This window comes from Tauraco erythrolophus, chromosome 3 (genome assembly GCF_009769465.1).
Source record: "Tauraco erythrolophus isolate bTauEry1 chromosome 3, bTauEry1.pri, whole genome shotgun sequence".
Lineage (NCBI taxonomy): Eukaryota > Metazoa > Chordata > Aves > Musophagiformes > Musophagidae > Tauraco > Tauraco erythrolophus.
The window spans coordinates 76,663,038-76,679,174 of NC_141467.1; the positions used below are offsets into that span (position 1 = coordinate 76,663,038).

The 16,137-nt window shown below is 43.5% G+C and overlaps 1 protein-coding gene across 2 annotated transcripts in view; it reads right to left on the reverse strand.

Annotated features, from left to right (window-relative positions):
* Positions 1 to 2,157: 2,157 nt before the first annotated feature.
* Positions 2,158 to 16,137, reverse strand: part of LOC104381023 (Y+L amino acid transporter 2) — a 33,922-nt gene continuing 19,942 nt past the window's right edge. For both annotated transcript variants that reach the window (XM_086608725.1, XM_086608724.1), the window contains exons 4-10: positions 14,263 to 14,407; positions 10,134 to 10,257; positions 9,269 to 9,372; positions 8,879 to 8,975; positions 5,141 to 5,290; positions 3,080 to 3,263; positions 2,158 to 2,353 (exon numbers count right to left, since the gene is read on the reverse strand). In XM_086608725.1, coding sequence (XP_086464851.1) covers positions 2,262 to 2,353; positions 3,080 to 3,263; positions 5,141 to 5,290; positions 8,879 to 8,975; positions 9,269 to 9,372; positions 10,134 to 10,257; positions 14,263 to 14,407 — 896 coding nt within the window. In that variant the 3' untranslated portion in view covers positions 2,158 to 2,261. The remainder of the gene's footprint in view (positions 2,354 to 3,079; positions 3,264 to 5,140; positions 5,291 to 8,878; positions 8,976 to 9,268; positions 9,373 to 10,133; positions 10,258 to 14,262; positions 14,408 to 16,137) is intronic.

Here is a 16,137-nt window from a genome sequence, read left to right on the forward strand (position 1 = left end):
CCGCCCAAGCTGTGGAAAGAACTAGCAGGGACTGTGAGGATGAACCACTGCCCACTGTACTTGAAGAGCAGGTTTGAGAACATCTGAGGAACTTGAAGGTGCACAAGTCCATGGGACCTGATGAGATCCATCCGCGGGTCCTGAAGGAACTGGCGGATGAAGTTGCCAAGCCACTGGCCATTGTATTTGAGAAGTCGTGGAGGTCTGGCGAGGTCCCCGATGACTGGAAGAGAGGGAATGTAACCCCCGTATTCAAAAAAGGGGAACAAGGAGGACCCGGGCAACTACAGGCCGGTCAGCCTCACCTCTGTGCCTGGCAAGGTCATGGAGCAGATTCTCCTGGGAACCATGCTAAGGCACATGGAGAGCAAGGAGTTGGTGGGTGACAGCCAACATGGCTTCACCAAAGGCAGATCGTGCCTGACCAACTTCGTGGCCTTTTATGATGGGGTGACAGCATCGGTGGACAAGGGTCGACCAATGGATATCATCTACCTGGACTTGTGCAAAGCTTTTGACACTGTCCCGCACGACATTCTTCTCTCTAAACTAGAGAGGCATGGGTTTGATGGATGGACCACTCGGTGGATAAGGAATTGGCTCAATGGCCGCACTCAGAGAGTAGTGGTCAACGGCTCGATGTCCAAGTGGAGACCGGTCACGAGTGGCGTCCCTCAGGGGTCCGTGTTGTGCCCGGCCCTCTTCAACATCTTTGTCGGTGATGTGGACAGTGGCATGGAGTGCACCCTCAGCAAGTTCGCCGATGACACCAAGCTGTGTGGTGCCGTCGACACGCTGGAAGGGAGGGATGCCATCCAGAGGGACCTCGACAGGCTGGAGAGGTGGGCCCATGTCAACCTCATGAAGTTCAACCAGGCCAAGTGCAAGGTCCTACATCTGGGTCATGGCAATCCCAGGCACAAATACAGACTGGGCAGAGAATGGATCGAGAGCAGCCCTGAGGAGAAGGACTTGGGAGTACTGGTGGACGAGAAGCTCAATATGAGCCGGCAATGTGCTCTTGCGGCCCAGAAGGCCAACCGCGTCCTGGTCTGCATCAAGAGGAGCATGGCCAGCAGGTCGAGGGAGGTGATTCTCCCCCTCTACTCTGCCCTCGTGAGACCTCACCTGGAGTATTGCGTCCAGTTCTGGAGCCCCCAACATAAGAAGGACATGGACCAGTTGGAGAGGGTCCAGAGGAGGGCCACGAAGATGATAAGAGGGCTGGAGCACCTTTCCTATGAGGACAGGCTGAAAGAGTTGGGGCTGTTCAGCCTGGAGAAGAGGAGGCTCCGGGGTGACCTTATAGCGGTCTTCCAGTACCTCAAGGGGGCCTACAAGAAAGATGGGGAGAGGCTGTTCAGGAGGGCCTGTTGTGATAGGACAAGGGGTAATGGTTTTAAAATAGAGGGAGGTAGATTCAGATTGGATATTAGGAAAAAATTTTTTACCATGAGAGTTGTAGAACACTGGAACAGGTTGCCCAGAGAGGTGGTGGATGCTCCATCCCTGGAGACGTTCAAGGCCCGGTTGGATGAGGCCCTGAGCAACCTGATCTAGTTGGAGATATCCCTGTTCCTTGCAGGGGGGTTGGACTAGATGACCTTTGAAGGTCCCTTCCAGCCCTAACCATTCTATGATTCTATGATTCTATATCATGAAACGAGAGTTTCTCACAGAATTTAAATGACAAAAAAAATGGTTTCTCCTTTTAGTACAATGTTTACGCCAGGAATTACACACTGGAATAGTTTAACACTAACACTACCTTCGCTCAAACCATGTCTACCAGTTTGAATTATATATTTTCACTTTGTCTAAGAATTTAGTTATATTTTCAGAAGTATACTGTGGCTTGTATTTCTGAACTCAGGTTTGGAATCTTGCAAATATCTGGTCTATCTTTCATTATATTTATCAATTTATTTCTTAGGATTCTGAATAGATCTAATGCTTTTAATCAGTCTTTTGCAATTAATTCTAATATTTAGCACTTATCTAGCAACAAATTTTATTTCATATAGTGCTTTATTATTTCAAATTGTTACACTAAAACTCACTATTAATAAACAGATCTTATTTTTTTAAATCCTGTAAAATAGAGTGGTTTATGAAACAAGCACAAATTAACAAACATCAAACTGGTGCATTGTACACTGGTTAGTGCTTTATTGTAACTGAACATATGTGAAGAATTTCAGATTATAAAAATTGGTCCACATAGGAACTGTGAAGTTGCACCTCTCAATGTCAAGGCAACTCTATCTATCCTTAGCTGCTGCAGGTTCCATGTCTGTGTCCAGGTCCGGAGGAGCACAGTAGAAGAGTATCTGAACGTATTTTGTTGTTGTAACTGTAATACATAGCAAAAATATGTTGAGTTATAATATATCTTAGACAAATATATGGATTTTGACAGATTTGAAACCACTACACTGATATTAGGAAAAAAACCCACCTTAATCAGCTAAATTAACAACATAAGTAGCTAAAGCCAAAGGAGCTCAATAATTAAACTGAAAGTCTCATTTAATCAGACTTTCATCAACATTTTCACTGAATTGTCAGATTGACAGGTGAGTTCAAACTGAATAAAAATATTAAATTGGTTTTTTACAAGATTACCTGAATTTGAGGAGTGGAAACTACCCTTCAGGCCAATAACTCACTATTTCTTAATTTACGAAAATGCAGGGACTCCTCTGACTCGGATATTCCATTCCTTGAGCAGAAAGTGAAGTAATGGTGTCCTAGTATTTCTGCCTTCCAGGGGGTTAAACTGCATGCATTTAGTCTTCACAATCCTACACAGGTTTTACTGAGCCAACATGTTGAAATGCCTCAGTATCACAAATATTAGAAGACCATAGCATATGCATATATCGGACTGGTTTGTACAGGTATGCGTGGTTTTGTTTTCAGGACCATATGATGAAGCAAACGATCTCAGACGTGCCACATACAGCACAGCAAACTTCACAAAGAAAAAAGATTTTAGAAAAAAAAAAAAATCTTTCTTTCTTCTGATCAAGCATTCAAGATTTTGGCACACCGACTAGGACAAGATGATGTTGCTTACCATAGAGCCACTGTAGCCATTTAGGTCGTTTTTCAATTGGCAGACGGACTCCCAAATAATATGCAGGAATCCCTGAGAGGGGAATACTAATGCAAATAAGGGAATTGATTGTGTAACTGTAGAGAGGAGCTATGACCAGGAGAAGGGACCATAAACAGCATACTATAGGGAAGAAGAGGTTAAGCTGTGGAGACAGAAAAATATTCCAACATTTATTAAAAGATGCAGTAAAGAGTTTATGGTGAAAATGTCAGGTTTTCAGATTAAAATTAGACAAGTCAATAATAAGACGACAACTATTGACTCTATGACTACTATGAACTGAATCTTTTGGCTGCCTACAGTCAGTGCCATTTGCCAGCTTCTGTGTATGCTGCTGGGAGCCTCTTCTCTGGTACACACCTGAGTATCTGACAATTTTGGCTTTTCAAGGGCTGCACAACTTCAATTTCTGCCCACATTAGTGAGAGATCATCAATCTTTGAAAATAATACTCTAAAACTGAGCACCAAGGGATAATTTTCCCTTTAACTTCAATTGCAAATATTCAATTGTAAGTTTGATTGGAAAATAACTCAGCTAGACTTCCAATTATCATGCTGATGCTACAGCACTGACGGATTGATGTACAACCATTTTTCCTGTGCACTTAACAAATACCATGCCACAAACAAGGAAAGTTGCAATAACCTCTTTATGGATTTTTTTTTTTCACTACAACACTTTTCACTGGCTGCAGTAATGAGCGTCCTCAAGACCCCAGGAGTTGACATTTGAACACTAGCTGAGACTTGTGAGAGTGTACTGGTATAAATATCGCTTTTTCTTTACAAAGGTTAAAAATGTAAGTTGATGAATACCAACTGCTACGTTTCAGCAAAGGAAAAAGTGTATGTGGAGTTGTGACATTGACTAAACTGGCAAACGCTGATAACAGTTATTATCTGTAATCTGACTGTAATCCTTGCTTTAGTAGAGTCAATAGCAAAGCTGTCAATAGTCAAGATTTAATCTTTATCTTCCACATATTTTGGGGGACAGTTTGGAAACAAAGTGCGAACATGCTTCAGGAAAATTTGCTCTGCTCTGGAAGACTAGCTAGTTTTCTAGCAATAGGTGCTTAGGATATTTTACCCCCTTGTTGGAACCGTGTCTTTTTTCAATCAAGATTTACACTTAAACAGAAAAAAAAGTGTGTTGTTAAAATTGGTGCAGGAGGTTAGGAAGAGAGAGTGACAAGGAAGAAATATTTAGATAGGGTGTTAATTTGGATTTCTCATAATTGTTACTGCATCACTGCAGAGCTGAAATGCAGGTCATGGAACCAACAGAGCACAGGGAACTGGGAACCAGCACATGTTTTTTTGTGCCTGGGGCAAGCTGTGGGTTTCTGTCCCTCCTTCCTGGACAATCACTGGATTAAAACTAGAAACAAGATTTAGGCATGCTTTGTTTCTGTGTAGTCTTCTCTTGTAACCGATAGTCGGGCTCTCTTCCACAGTCAGTCATTAAATTTGCATTTTACTGTCTATGACTAGTATGCAGAGGGAGGGAACAATGAAAATACATTTGATTATTCAAGCTTTTGAACTTCTGCATAAGCCAAATTTTGGGCATTTATGGGTTTTGGTGGGATTTTGCTGAATTTGTTGAGTCATGTAAGTTTGATGAGAGCATCAACCTCACTGGAGATGACATCTTAGCTCTACTGAGGTCCACTGTGAACAATATAAAAGGGAGTGGTTCCAGGATGGACCCAGAACCCCAGGCATTTATTTATTCCTTGTTTATTTTGACATGAAGACAGTTATATGATTGAATGAAAGGACAAAGAAATAGTAAATATAATTTCAACCTCACAGCAAAAGTACCGAAACAGATGTTCTTGTGGAAGCTCAATTGGGTTTGCCCTTTCATTTCTTCTTTTGTATGTTGAAAGGATTTCTATGGGAAATAAATAATCTGTAATCTAAATGGTAATGTTATGGCTGTGGTATTATGGATCAGATAAAGATGTGCATTAGGTGGCTTTAAGGCTTGTTTCCTGTCTTGTTTTCTTACCTTAATAGGTCGTTGCCTATGAGGCTGAGTATATCTCAAATATATTAGTCCTGCGATAGACAGACCCACAAAAAGCCAGTAGTTGAAGGAGTGGTAATTAATGAGGAGGAAAATATCTTCCACAGGGAGATAAAGCAAAGTCATTAAGCCCTGGAGATAATAAAAACAAAGAGTTTTAAATGTGAAAATAAATACCTGTGTTATAAAATGAAGAGGCAGTAAAGTTATAAAACGGCCTGTTTTCAACATATGTGGATGGATTTAGGAGATAAAGTCCTTACAAGAAGACTGTGCTCAAAACTCTGAGAAATCTGACAATAATATGCTGTGTGAAGGCACATTTAGCTGAAGAGGTGTAGGTTTTGTGACGTTATGTTTCAGCACCAGCAGGAAACCCTCCTAAGGCGGCCAGTTGAGGAGCCTCAGATTCTGCTGTGCTATGGAGAAGGCTGCTAAGAAGCTTTCTGTAGGCAGCAGCTCACTCTGCTGTTCTGATTGGCTTTGGTTTTTATGCAAACTTTTAATTTAGTTTCACTGTCAGAAGCTCTCTTGGTCTACTCATACATTGAGACCATTAGAGTAAACTCTGTGTAATGCAGGTATACTATACCGTCTGCCTGGAAAGGGTGAGATGAGACCTAAAATAGCAGGAATTTAAGGTCCATTTCAACAAACACGACAAACATAAGAATACAGTTCTCTCTTGATAAGCAGAAAAAAAATCCACTGTGAAAAATACACTGAGGTGTATTAAGGGATGTCATGGGTTAGGCCGCCCCAGCAACCGAACCCTACACAGTCGGTCACTCACCCTCCCCCAGCCCCAGGGATGAGGGAGAGAATTAAAGGAGAAACGGGAAACCCATGAGTTAAGAACAATTTAATACAGATGATTTAATACAGTGTAGATGCTCACCATCCCCTCTTATGCGAAGCCCATCTCGTCCCGAAGCTGCAATCTCAGATGAATGCGAGGCCCCGAAAAGCAGAGCAAGCGCAAAAGAGCAAAAGCAGCGAAAGAGTCAAAGCGCAAAAGCCCTTCTTTCCCGCTGACCCTCACTTTTATACTGGGCATGACACTGCATAATATGGAACACTAATTGGACAGTTTGTCCCTCAATCTTAAGTTCCACCACAAATCACAAGGGGAATCGTGGCCCCCTTGTCCCGGCTATGCTCCCCCCTTATCCCGCTGTCATGGTTTGAAGTGGGGGGGGAGGTCCGGGTGGCAGAAGCTGCCCATCAGACCGGACTCCCGTCCCCCTCGGGGCTTGAGCCAATCGGCGCCTCTGCGAATTGCCCTATTTACGTCGGACAAAGGAACCGGAAAGGTGTGCCTTTGCCCAGGAGCAAGGAGAAGGTGGGGGGCATGGCCCCTGCTCCCCAGCGCCTGGCCAGGCCGGCGGCCCAGGCCGGGCCAGTGCCCGCCCCGTCGAGGATGGCCCCGACGGAGCTGCTTGGGGAACTCGGGGAGAGCCCCGCTCCCGGGGTGCCCACTGGGCTGAGTTCATCCAGAAAAGACTGAGATCTGAGAAATGGCCACACAGATAAGAGGTCAGTGAAAATGGAACGGAACGTATGCCGAGGTCGAGTCCCACTTGCAAGTTGCCCCTTTGCAGCCAGTCCTCGGTGGAGCAAGCAGAGACCCACTCGCAGCCCGTGGAGGATCCATGTCGAGAAGAGATGCCAGAGCCTGAGCACGGTACGCATCTAGAGTCCGTGGGATGACCCCCGCCGATGGGGAGGTGTTTCGTTAAAGGAGATGCCTGAGCCTGAGACTATTGTGAATCATGGGCACAGGTCGAGGCACATTTACGCGTTTACACATTTACGCATCTAAGTCTGTACGGAGTCGCATTTAAGGTTGATATGATGACCCACACCAGAGCGAGTGGCAACAACTCCTTAAAAGTCCAGGACTGGTAAAGCCCGCACTTGGGGCAATCCGATGGGGTAAGGATTTGCCCCCCAGCGGGTAGGATTCACACTTTCGCCGTGAGTAGGGGATCCACTGGATCAAGGGACAACGGCGTAAGGACTCCTTTTCCTTTAAGAGAAGCAGCAGTAACAACATGGAATGAACTGACCTGCACTCCTCCATTCCCTGCCCTCTGCGCCGCCGGGGGGAGGAGGTAGAGCCAGGAAGAAAAGGCAAAGGGGAGGAATGGTGTTGATTTTAAGATCTGGCCTTGTTTTCTTATTATCCTCTCAAGTAACCGTTTTTGTTTGCTTTTCTCTTTGTAGGTAGCTGTTAATAAACTGTTTTGCTTTAAGAAAACAGCCTCTTTTGCCCGGGACCGTGGTTGGTGGGTGCTCCTCTGTTCCTGTCTCGACCCTCAGCTCTTTTATTATATTTTTCTCCTCTCCATTTTACTGGAGTGGGAGAGCTGCGTGGAGTTTAGTTGCCGAATCAGTGTAACCCATGACACCCGCCGTGCTTCTGCACTCCAGCCAGAACACGGCACACTGAAAAGTCCTTGGAGTTTCACGTCCAATCACAAACCTCAGCTTGCTATCAACATTCTTCTCAGAGCGAACCTCTGAGTAAAACCAAAACACGGAGCTCTTCTATCTGCTAAAAAGAAGAGTTAACTCTGTCCCAGCTAAAACCAGTACAAGGGAGTATAGCTCATTTTACAGGTGCAAACAGAATCCCTCTGAGAAGAGTATTCATAAAGAGATCATAGAATCATAGAATCATAGAATGGTTAGAGTTGGAAGGGACCTCAAAGATTATCTAGTTCCAACCCCCCTGCCATGGGCAGGGAAACCCTCCACTACACCAGGTTGCTCAAAACCTCATCCAACCTGGCCTTGAACACTTCCAGGGATGGGGCATCTACAACTTCTCTGGGCAATCGGTTCCACTGCCTCACCACTCTCTGAGTGAAAAATATCTTCATTATATCCAATCTAAATCTGCCCTCTTTCAGTTTAAATCCATTGCCCCTTGTCCTATCACTACACGCCCTTGTAAAAAGATGATAACCTGTAGTAAATTATGTGATGTCAAACAGGACCAGTAAGATAATCTATTCATACACCTTATGCAACACAGGGCCATGGGAGACATCACATAAAATACATGTTGAGATAAAGAGCATTAAAATTCTTTTGAATGATTTCACCTTCTCTGTGTGTACATATTCTCTGTCTTATTTTAATCTGTTAAATTTATGGCTTATTTATTAAAATAATTTACACTAATTCTGTACCTTACGCTTCCTTGATTTTGAGCCACAAGATTCATTTGTATGTGACAGCAGGAAAAAATCAGTACAGTAGAAGCTTAATTTTAAATGCTTTAGCACTCCTGTTATAACTAGAGTTCTGGAAAATCAGCCTATGGGAGGGTCTAAGAGATATTCCTGACATATTCTTCTCCAATGGACACTCTGAAAACTCTCATAAAGACGTAATCAACTCTGGTCTATACTGTTACATGTTTAGTCATTCTGTTTTCTAACTGATGATTTTATACTTCATTCTGACTAATGTTGGTCAGAGAGCATGTACGTGTGAATCAAGCCATTCTCTTTTCACTGTAAAAAACCCCAACCAGACAAAATAACACCACCCCTCCCTCCCAATGAGATTTAGAAATTGTGGGCATGTGAGGAAGATGTCTCCATCGCAGGAAACGCCCAGGAGAGAGGCTGGGCAGAGGCGAGGTGCTGCACTCCCCGTGTCCGAGTCCCCAGCTGCCCAGGGCAGGCACGGGGCCGGGTGGTCACTTACGTTGAAGAGGAGAGCAGGGACTGGTGTGAAGTGCTTTACATGAATCAATCTCAGGCTCTCAGGGAGGTGTCCTTCCCTGGCGCCAACATAAAAAAGCCTAAAAAAAAGAATAAAATAACTCAACCAGACAGTGAGCGAAGGAATAGCGCCGCATTAATTAGTTTATTTCTCTATTGTAAATGCTGCTCTCTTCTCAAGTGCCTTCAGGTTACCAAAGGTGCTGACCATGAGAAGACGACATGTCAGATTTTAACAATCCTTCCATTATAAATGAACGATTTAACATAGTAAAAATGAACTGTGTCACTTTTATGATGTAGTAGTAAAGAATGCAGGTTAATAATAAATGATTGCTCTTCAATTATTTTACGTGAATCTTGTATTTCATACCTGGATGTTGCAATTATTGATGAGTTTAACCCACTGTAGCAAGACATGGCCACTGCTATAGGAATTATCCACTTAGCATAACCAAGGACTTCATTGCCAAACGTCTGTAACAGAAAAAGAAAATATTAGTGAGGCTCATTACATTAAGCATATGGACAATTCTGAGAAACTTTCATGAAAATACACTAGCCCAAATACAGCGTCATGGCCCATATCTTCCTGTGACACTGATAATGACTTGAAAAATTAGAATTCAGAAAGACTGATCAGTATCAAAATAAAAATGACAGATACTTTAAAAAAAGTTTTGGGTTTTTTTCTAAGCCTACTTCAAGTCATTGAGATAACAGATGAAGGTGTATTGGCTTTAATGTATTCAAACAAGTCTTGACTGCAGTAATCTATGAGTTATAATTGTACTTTTATAAAAATATTGAGAAGGTTTCAAAATGCATCTTATTGCATAGTTGTGTGTTGAAAATATTGCTGTAATCCTGCAGCATTAAACATTACACACTGTACGTTAGAATGATAGTAAAAGCCCCTGGTTCTTAAATCACTCAGACTTTCCACAGCTTTTTCTCTGTCTGGCCCTGGTGAAAGCATCTTCTACAATGAAATATTGTTAGGAGCAGGATTTACTGAGTATATAAGAGAATTTTATAAGAGTAGATTTATTGGATATGTACTTTATATGAATCTTCTTATATACTGGTACTCTTACATGAAAACAAAGTTTAAAATATAGGTAAAACCTTCAGCATGGACATATTTCAATTGTTTTGCCAAGGAATATGCTACCTGAGATTCTTCCACAGTGTCATCTGTACAGTTACTTTTGTTTTAATCATTTTAAACAACTTACCACAGGCACCACCTCACTTGTGAGGAGAGTTGACATGTCCAACACGACATAGTACGCTGTATTAGTCAGCAAGTAAATAATAGTCACAATAGGCACTGAAATTGTAATAGAAAGAGGTAGATTCCTGCAAAAGGAAAATGGCAACAAGATTTCATGTCTTTTGAATACGGAAAATGTAAACAGAAGATTGTTTAAACATTCCACTCCATCATTTTTTGCAATCTGTCATTTTGTTATTGTGCCATTACATAATAAAGAGGAACCAACATGTAGAACAATTCGATAAGCAGCTTAGTTGACTACTTGTAGGTCTGTGGACCTGCAGGGACCTGTAGGGACTGTATCAGACATTTGTCTCAACATTGATGTAACAAAAACCTGCCAACTGACATAATGTTTGTCTCACCATCGCGTGTTGCTGGAATGAAAAATCGCCAACTGACACCACTGCCATATCAATGAAGCAACAGTCAGACTGCCTGTCTTCTTATGAACCTGAAGGTGGAGCAGATTCTAAGAAATTTAATCTTATCCTAATCCACCTAATCCTAACACAGCTGTGTGAGGTGCGACTAGGTGGATGATCTGCTCATCATGATCACAGAGCTGCGGGAGGAAGTAGAAAGGTTGAGGAACATCAGAGAGTCTGAGAAAGAGAGAGATCGGTGGTGTCGGGCACTGCCTGACCTGAGGCAAAAACAGGAAGAGCCACAAAAGAAAACCCAAAATTAAGGAGATTCTGGTTCCTCATCCCACAAGGCAGAGGACAGTAACTCAAAGGTAAGCGACGAAAGGAAACAAGTACATGCTTGGGGAAACAGGCAACCCCCCTGCTCCTTGCCTATCTCAGCTCCCCGGGTGCCCCTGCACAATAGGTAGGAGGAGGCTCTGGAGGTAGAAGGCCCATCGATGGATGATGTGGCTGAGGGACCATCTGCACTGAAGGTGTCACCAGGGTCAGAGAGGGCTACCCGTTGTATCAAGACCGCCTCCACAGGGAAGAAAAGAAGGGTGATTGTTATAGGCGACTCCCATCTGAGGGGGACAGAAGGTCCAATATGCCGGGCTGACCCTGCTCTGAGGGAAGTCTGCTGCCTCCCTGGAGCCCAGGTTAAAGACATCGCTAGGAAACTTCCTAGCCTGGTACGGCCCACAGACTACTATGCATTATTGCTCTTCCATGCGGGTGGTGATGAACCTGAAACACGGAGTCCACGGTCGATCAAGAGAGATTTCAGGACCCTGGGACAGCTGTTAAGAGGATCTGGGGCACAGGTTATCTTTTCTTCTATCCTTCCAGTTGCAAACAGTGACACTGGAAGAAGCAAATGCATCCAATCGATTAATATGTGTCTCCATGGCTGGTGTCATCGCCACAATTTTGGCTTTTTTGACAATCGGATGGGCCACATGGCATCAGGCTGCTGGCACCGGATGGGACTTGCCTTTCCCAAAATGGATCAAAGATCTTAGTGCAACAGCTACCGGGGCTCATTTACAGGGCTTTAAACTAGATTCAAAGGGGAAGGGGGATAATATCAAGAGGGGGATAATACCAAGCTTGATCTGCTGGGAGCACCTGAAGATCAGCAGAAAGGAATTCCAGCTAGGAAGTTAGATCCATAGGGTCCAACTTAAATGCCTCTATTCTAATGCACGTAGCATGGGGAATAAGCAAAAAGAGTTAGAGGTGCATGCACGCCTGCAGGGATATGATCTTATTGGCATCACGGAGACATGGTGAGATGCATCCTTTGACTGGAGTGTCAGAATGGAAGGATACAAGCTCTTTAGGAAGTATAGGCAGGGGAGAAGAGGAGGAGGGGTTGCCCTCTATGTCAGAGACCAGCTGGAGTGCATGCAGCTGCACCTGGGGACCAATGAAGAGCCAACTGAGAGCTTGTGGATCAGGATTAAAGGGAGGGCAGGGACAGGGGATATAGTAGTGGGAGTCTGCTACAGGCCACCTGACCAGGAGAATCGAATGGATGAGGCCCTCTACAGACAGATAGGAGCAGCCTGACGTTCACGAGCCCTGGTCCTCATGGGGGACTTCAACCACCCCAATATCTGTTGGAGGGACAACACGCAGGGCATAGGCAATCCAGGAGGTCCCTGAAATGCATGGATGATAACTTCCTTCTCCAAGTGGTAGAGGAACCAATGAGGAGAGGTGCTTTGCTGGACCTTGTTCTCACCAACAAAGAGGGACTGGTGGGGAAAGTGATGCTCAAGGACAGCCTTGGCTGCAGTGATCATGAAATGGTGGAGTTCAAGATTCTTAGGGAAGCAAGAGGGTACTCAGTAAGCTCACTACCCTGGATTTCAGGAGAGCAGATTTCGGACTCTTCAGGGATCTCCTTGGTAGAGGACAATGGGATGAAGTCCTGGAGGGAAGAGAGGCCTAAGAAAGCTTGATAATATTCAAGGATCACCTCCTCCAAGCTCAGGAGAGGTGCATCTCAACAAAGAGGAAGTCAGGTAGAAACACCAGGAGGCCTGCATGGATGAACAAGGAGCTCCTGGACCAACTTGGACACAAAAAGAACTTAAAGTACTTAAAGGGGGCCTAAAGGAAAGCTGGGGAGGGACTTTTTACAAGGGTATGTAGTGATAGGACAAGGGGCAGTGGATTTGAACTGAAAGAGGGTAGATTTAGATTGGATATAAGATAGAAATTTTTCACTCTGAGGGTGGTGAGTCACTGGAACAGGTTGCCCAGAGAAGTCGGAGATGCCCCACCCTTGGAAGTGTTCAAGACCAGGTTGGATGAGACTTTGGGCAACTTGGTGTAGTGGAAGGTGTCCCTGCCCATGGCAGGGGGGTTGGAACTAGATGATCTTTGAGATCCCTTCCAACCCAAACCATTCTATGATTCTATGAATCCACACATGCATGCGCCCAGACTTGGGGCCTGGAGGACAGAAGGGCCTGGAGACCCGTGAAGACCCCCTAGTGATGGTACTGGGCATGCATACCATTGCTAAATGGTGGGTGTGGTTAAGCAAAACAGCTTTTGGAATATACTAAGTGATTCTTGGAAGAAGAATAATCCCAATAAGAGATCAAAAATGACCAGCATCAGATGGAACATTCCCCCACCAGCCTTGAAGACGAATCAGACTGTCTAGACACCACAGCTCTGTGGTGGTAGCTATTGCAACTAACTCTTTCTTTCCTTTCTTTTTCTCTCTCTCTTTCCTCTGCATTTGTGAACTCATCGGGCAAATAGAGCTACCTGGCGCTTGACTCCATTTTGAGTCTTAATTCTGTTCCAAAGAATACAAGCAAAACTTTTCTCCGGTCTATGACCGGCGCGTGACAGTCTGTCACAAGTTTTAGAGAAAAAAACCTACATTTCTACCTGTAAATTTTAGGGTTAGGATATATTTTTTTTAGGGTTAGGATATATTTTTTTATAGGATACAATTTAAGAAACATTAAGAAAACATTTTAGCAATGAGATTTAAATGCACACTTAGGTGTTTTCTTGAACGCAGTATTTTTTTCTTGACTCATAACCTACACATATCCCAAGACAAGGTGGATTATATCAGTCTGAATAGGGAAAGCACAACACTCCAACAGGGTTGACATTCTTACTGAGGGGAGAAGATGACATTTCCAGTGCACTGTGCACTTTTTGATTTTCAGTTATTCACTCAATCTTTAGTAAAATTAACATTACAAACAGTAATGCTGAATATCGCATGATAAAACAGTCATAAACCTGACACAGTATGACTCTACTGGTGGCAAAACCAGTCCTGGAAAAATAAAATAATTGTTCTCTCTGACTCAGAAGTAGGGCATTTCAGAGGGCTAGACAGACCCATGTTTTTCCCTGCTTTCAGCAGGGATTTGTTCTTCTTTAAAAATTCTGGTCTGAAGGGCAAGGTGTGAAATACATATATGCAGAGAAGGGATTCATTAGCACAATACAATTAGTGAGTGAGGACAATAATCAGAAAGAGTTCTCATAATTCTTCTTTTGAAAAGAAGAACAATTTTGCAGAGAAAATAATCATCTGACTGATTTCCAATCAGAAACAAATACAGAGCAGCTTGTCCTGCCATCACCTGTCTTATCAGGACGCTCCCATGATTCAAAGAAAAAGCATGTGTTTACCTCTCAGGATTCTGCATATCTTCAGTGACATAGTTGAGTATGTCCCATCCCCTGTAGGAGAAGAGGGCAAAGTAGAAAGCAAGCACGATGCTCCCCAGGTTTGTTGTTGAGCCCTGGAACGGAGCTCTCAGGTTTTCCGTTTCTCCTGTACAAATGGCAGGTACCAATTGCCTGTTAGGTTTCAAAGACTGCAACATAGAAGGACACTCTCAGGTAACCAAAAGGAAATAAAACCCCGCTGCATCCAGGTTTCATTACTATTTCTAAAAGTGCACAACTTACATTTTCACTCGAAAAACAAGAAAATTTGATCAGATATTCAGACAGCTGCACTAGTACAGAGAAATAGCAGAAGACATTTTCCTTTGTTAGTTATTTGTGTGGCTTGTGTAATTCCGCTAGAATTCATTGTGTCCTCATCTCCTGGCATTGCCATCTAGCCTACTGAAGGAGGGAGCCGTACTGAAGTCATGCTATGTCCTGTCAGCCAGGCAGACGCACCTGGGAAAACCAATTCCAATTCCTGAATCTATCCGATATTTCTTCCTCATATGTGTGATTTCACAGATGAATTAGTGGCCAGGGAGGGGGAACTCTTGGAGTCATGGTTCTCGGTAGAACATTCTGCCACACAAAGATGTTCCCCAAAATTAAAGGAGGAGACTTGAAAACTCTTTCCTTTCAAATTCTCCTCTAGTTGAGCTCAATCGGTTGAGATGAAAACCAGCAGAATACTGCAAAATGAATGAAAAATTAATGAAACTGCATGAGAATTCAGTGCAATTCTGGAAAAGGAGAAGAAAGGCCCTGAGTTTGCAGAAGGAAAATCAAGTATCTAATATAAATGAAAGTGGGTTTAAGTATTAAGGAAGACAGAAACATGCTGAAATCTCTATTAGGAAAGAAAGAGAGGTCTTTGTTATAAAATAAAACAATTTCACCCTATGGTTAAACTAAGGAGATTATAGATACTACAAAAGCAATTTGATCTCTGAAGAGCAGTAACTACCAGGAGACTGCTTGAACTGTGGAAGCTGAAGCTACAAGATGTGCATACACATTGAGGAAGAAAATGGTTGGATGGAAAAACAAGAAAAATCCAAAAGGACCAAGAAAAGTCTGGGTTTTTTTTTTACTGAAGACAGCACATATTCAAAATCAGATACATCCATAGTGATTTAAAACAAGAGGTGTATTTGGGCATATCTGATGGAATATGGCACGGCTAGAACATCATAACCATTCTTTTCATTAAAGCAGCTGCTGAGTTTAAAAGACTACATTGACCAGATCACAGCTTCCTCCAGAAGTCTACGACATTCCTCCTCCCAGTCCTTTCTGTATTTAAGGGCTCGGTTCTGCTTAAACAAAGCAGAGACAAGACCTTTAACATCCACTAAAAGCCCTCAACATTTTGTGTTCCTCACAATAATGTCTCCTCTCCACCCTTACCCTCCCTGACCCTGTGGAGCAAGGCCAAGGACCCCTCGTGGGTTAAGTAGAAGCACAAGCAGAGGGAAGGGCCCCTGGGCCAAGCTGCATCGTGGCAGCTGCACGGCAGCGAGCGGGCTGGGAGTTTTGAAGATGCTTATTTGAAAGCATGGGTAAATTTGTAACTGTGGGGACAGGGCAAATCTGCTATAGGGGTGACATCATGGACTCACACCTTTGTAAAAACGCAGCAGCTTTATGAGGAGAGCTACTCCTTCATGTTACTGTGGCCCTTAAGCAAAACTTTTCCTCTGCATCTTCACATTCCTGCCCTTAGGACTGGGTTCATTTGTTCAGGTTTCTTTAGACTAGAACAAATCAGTGGCAACTGACATGCTAGATAATGGCTAAAGGGAAAAGCTCTCTTAAAGTCTGGTGTAGCTT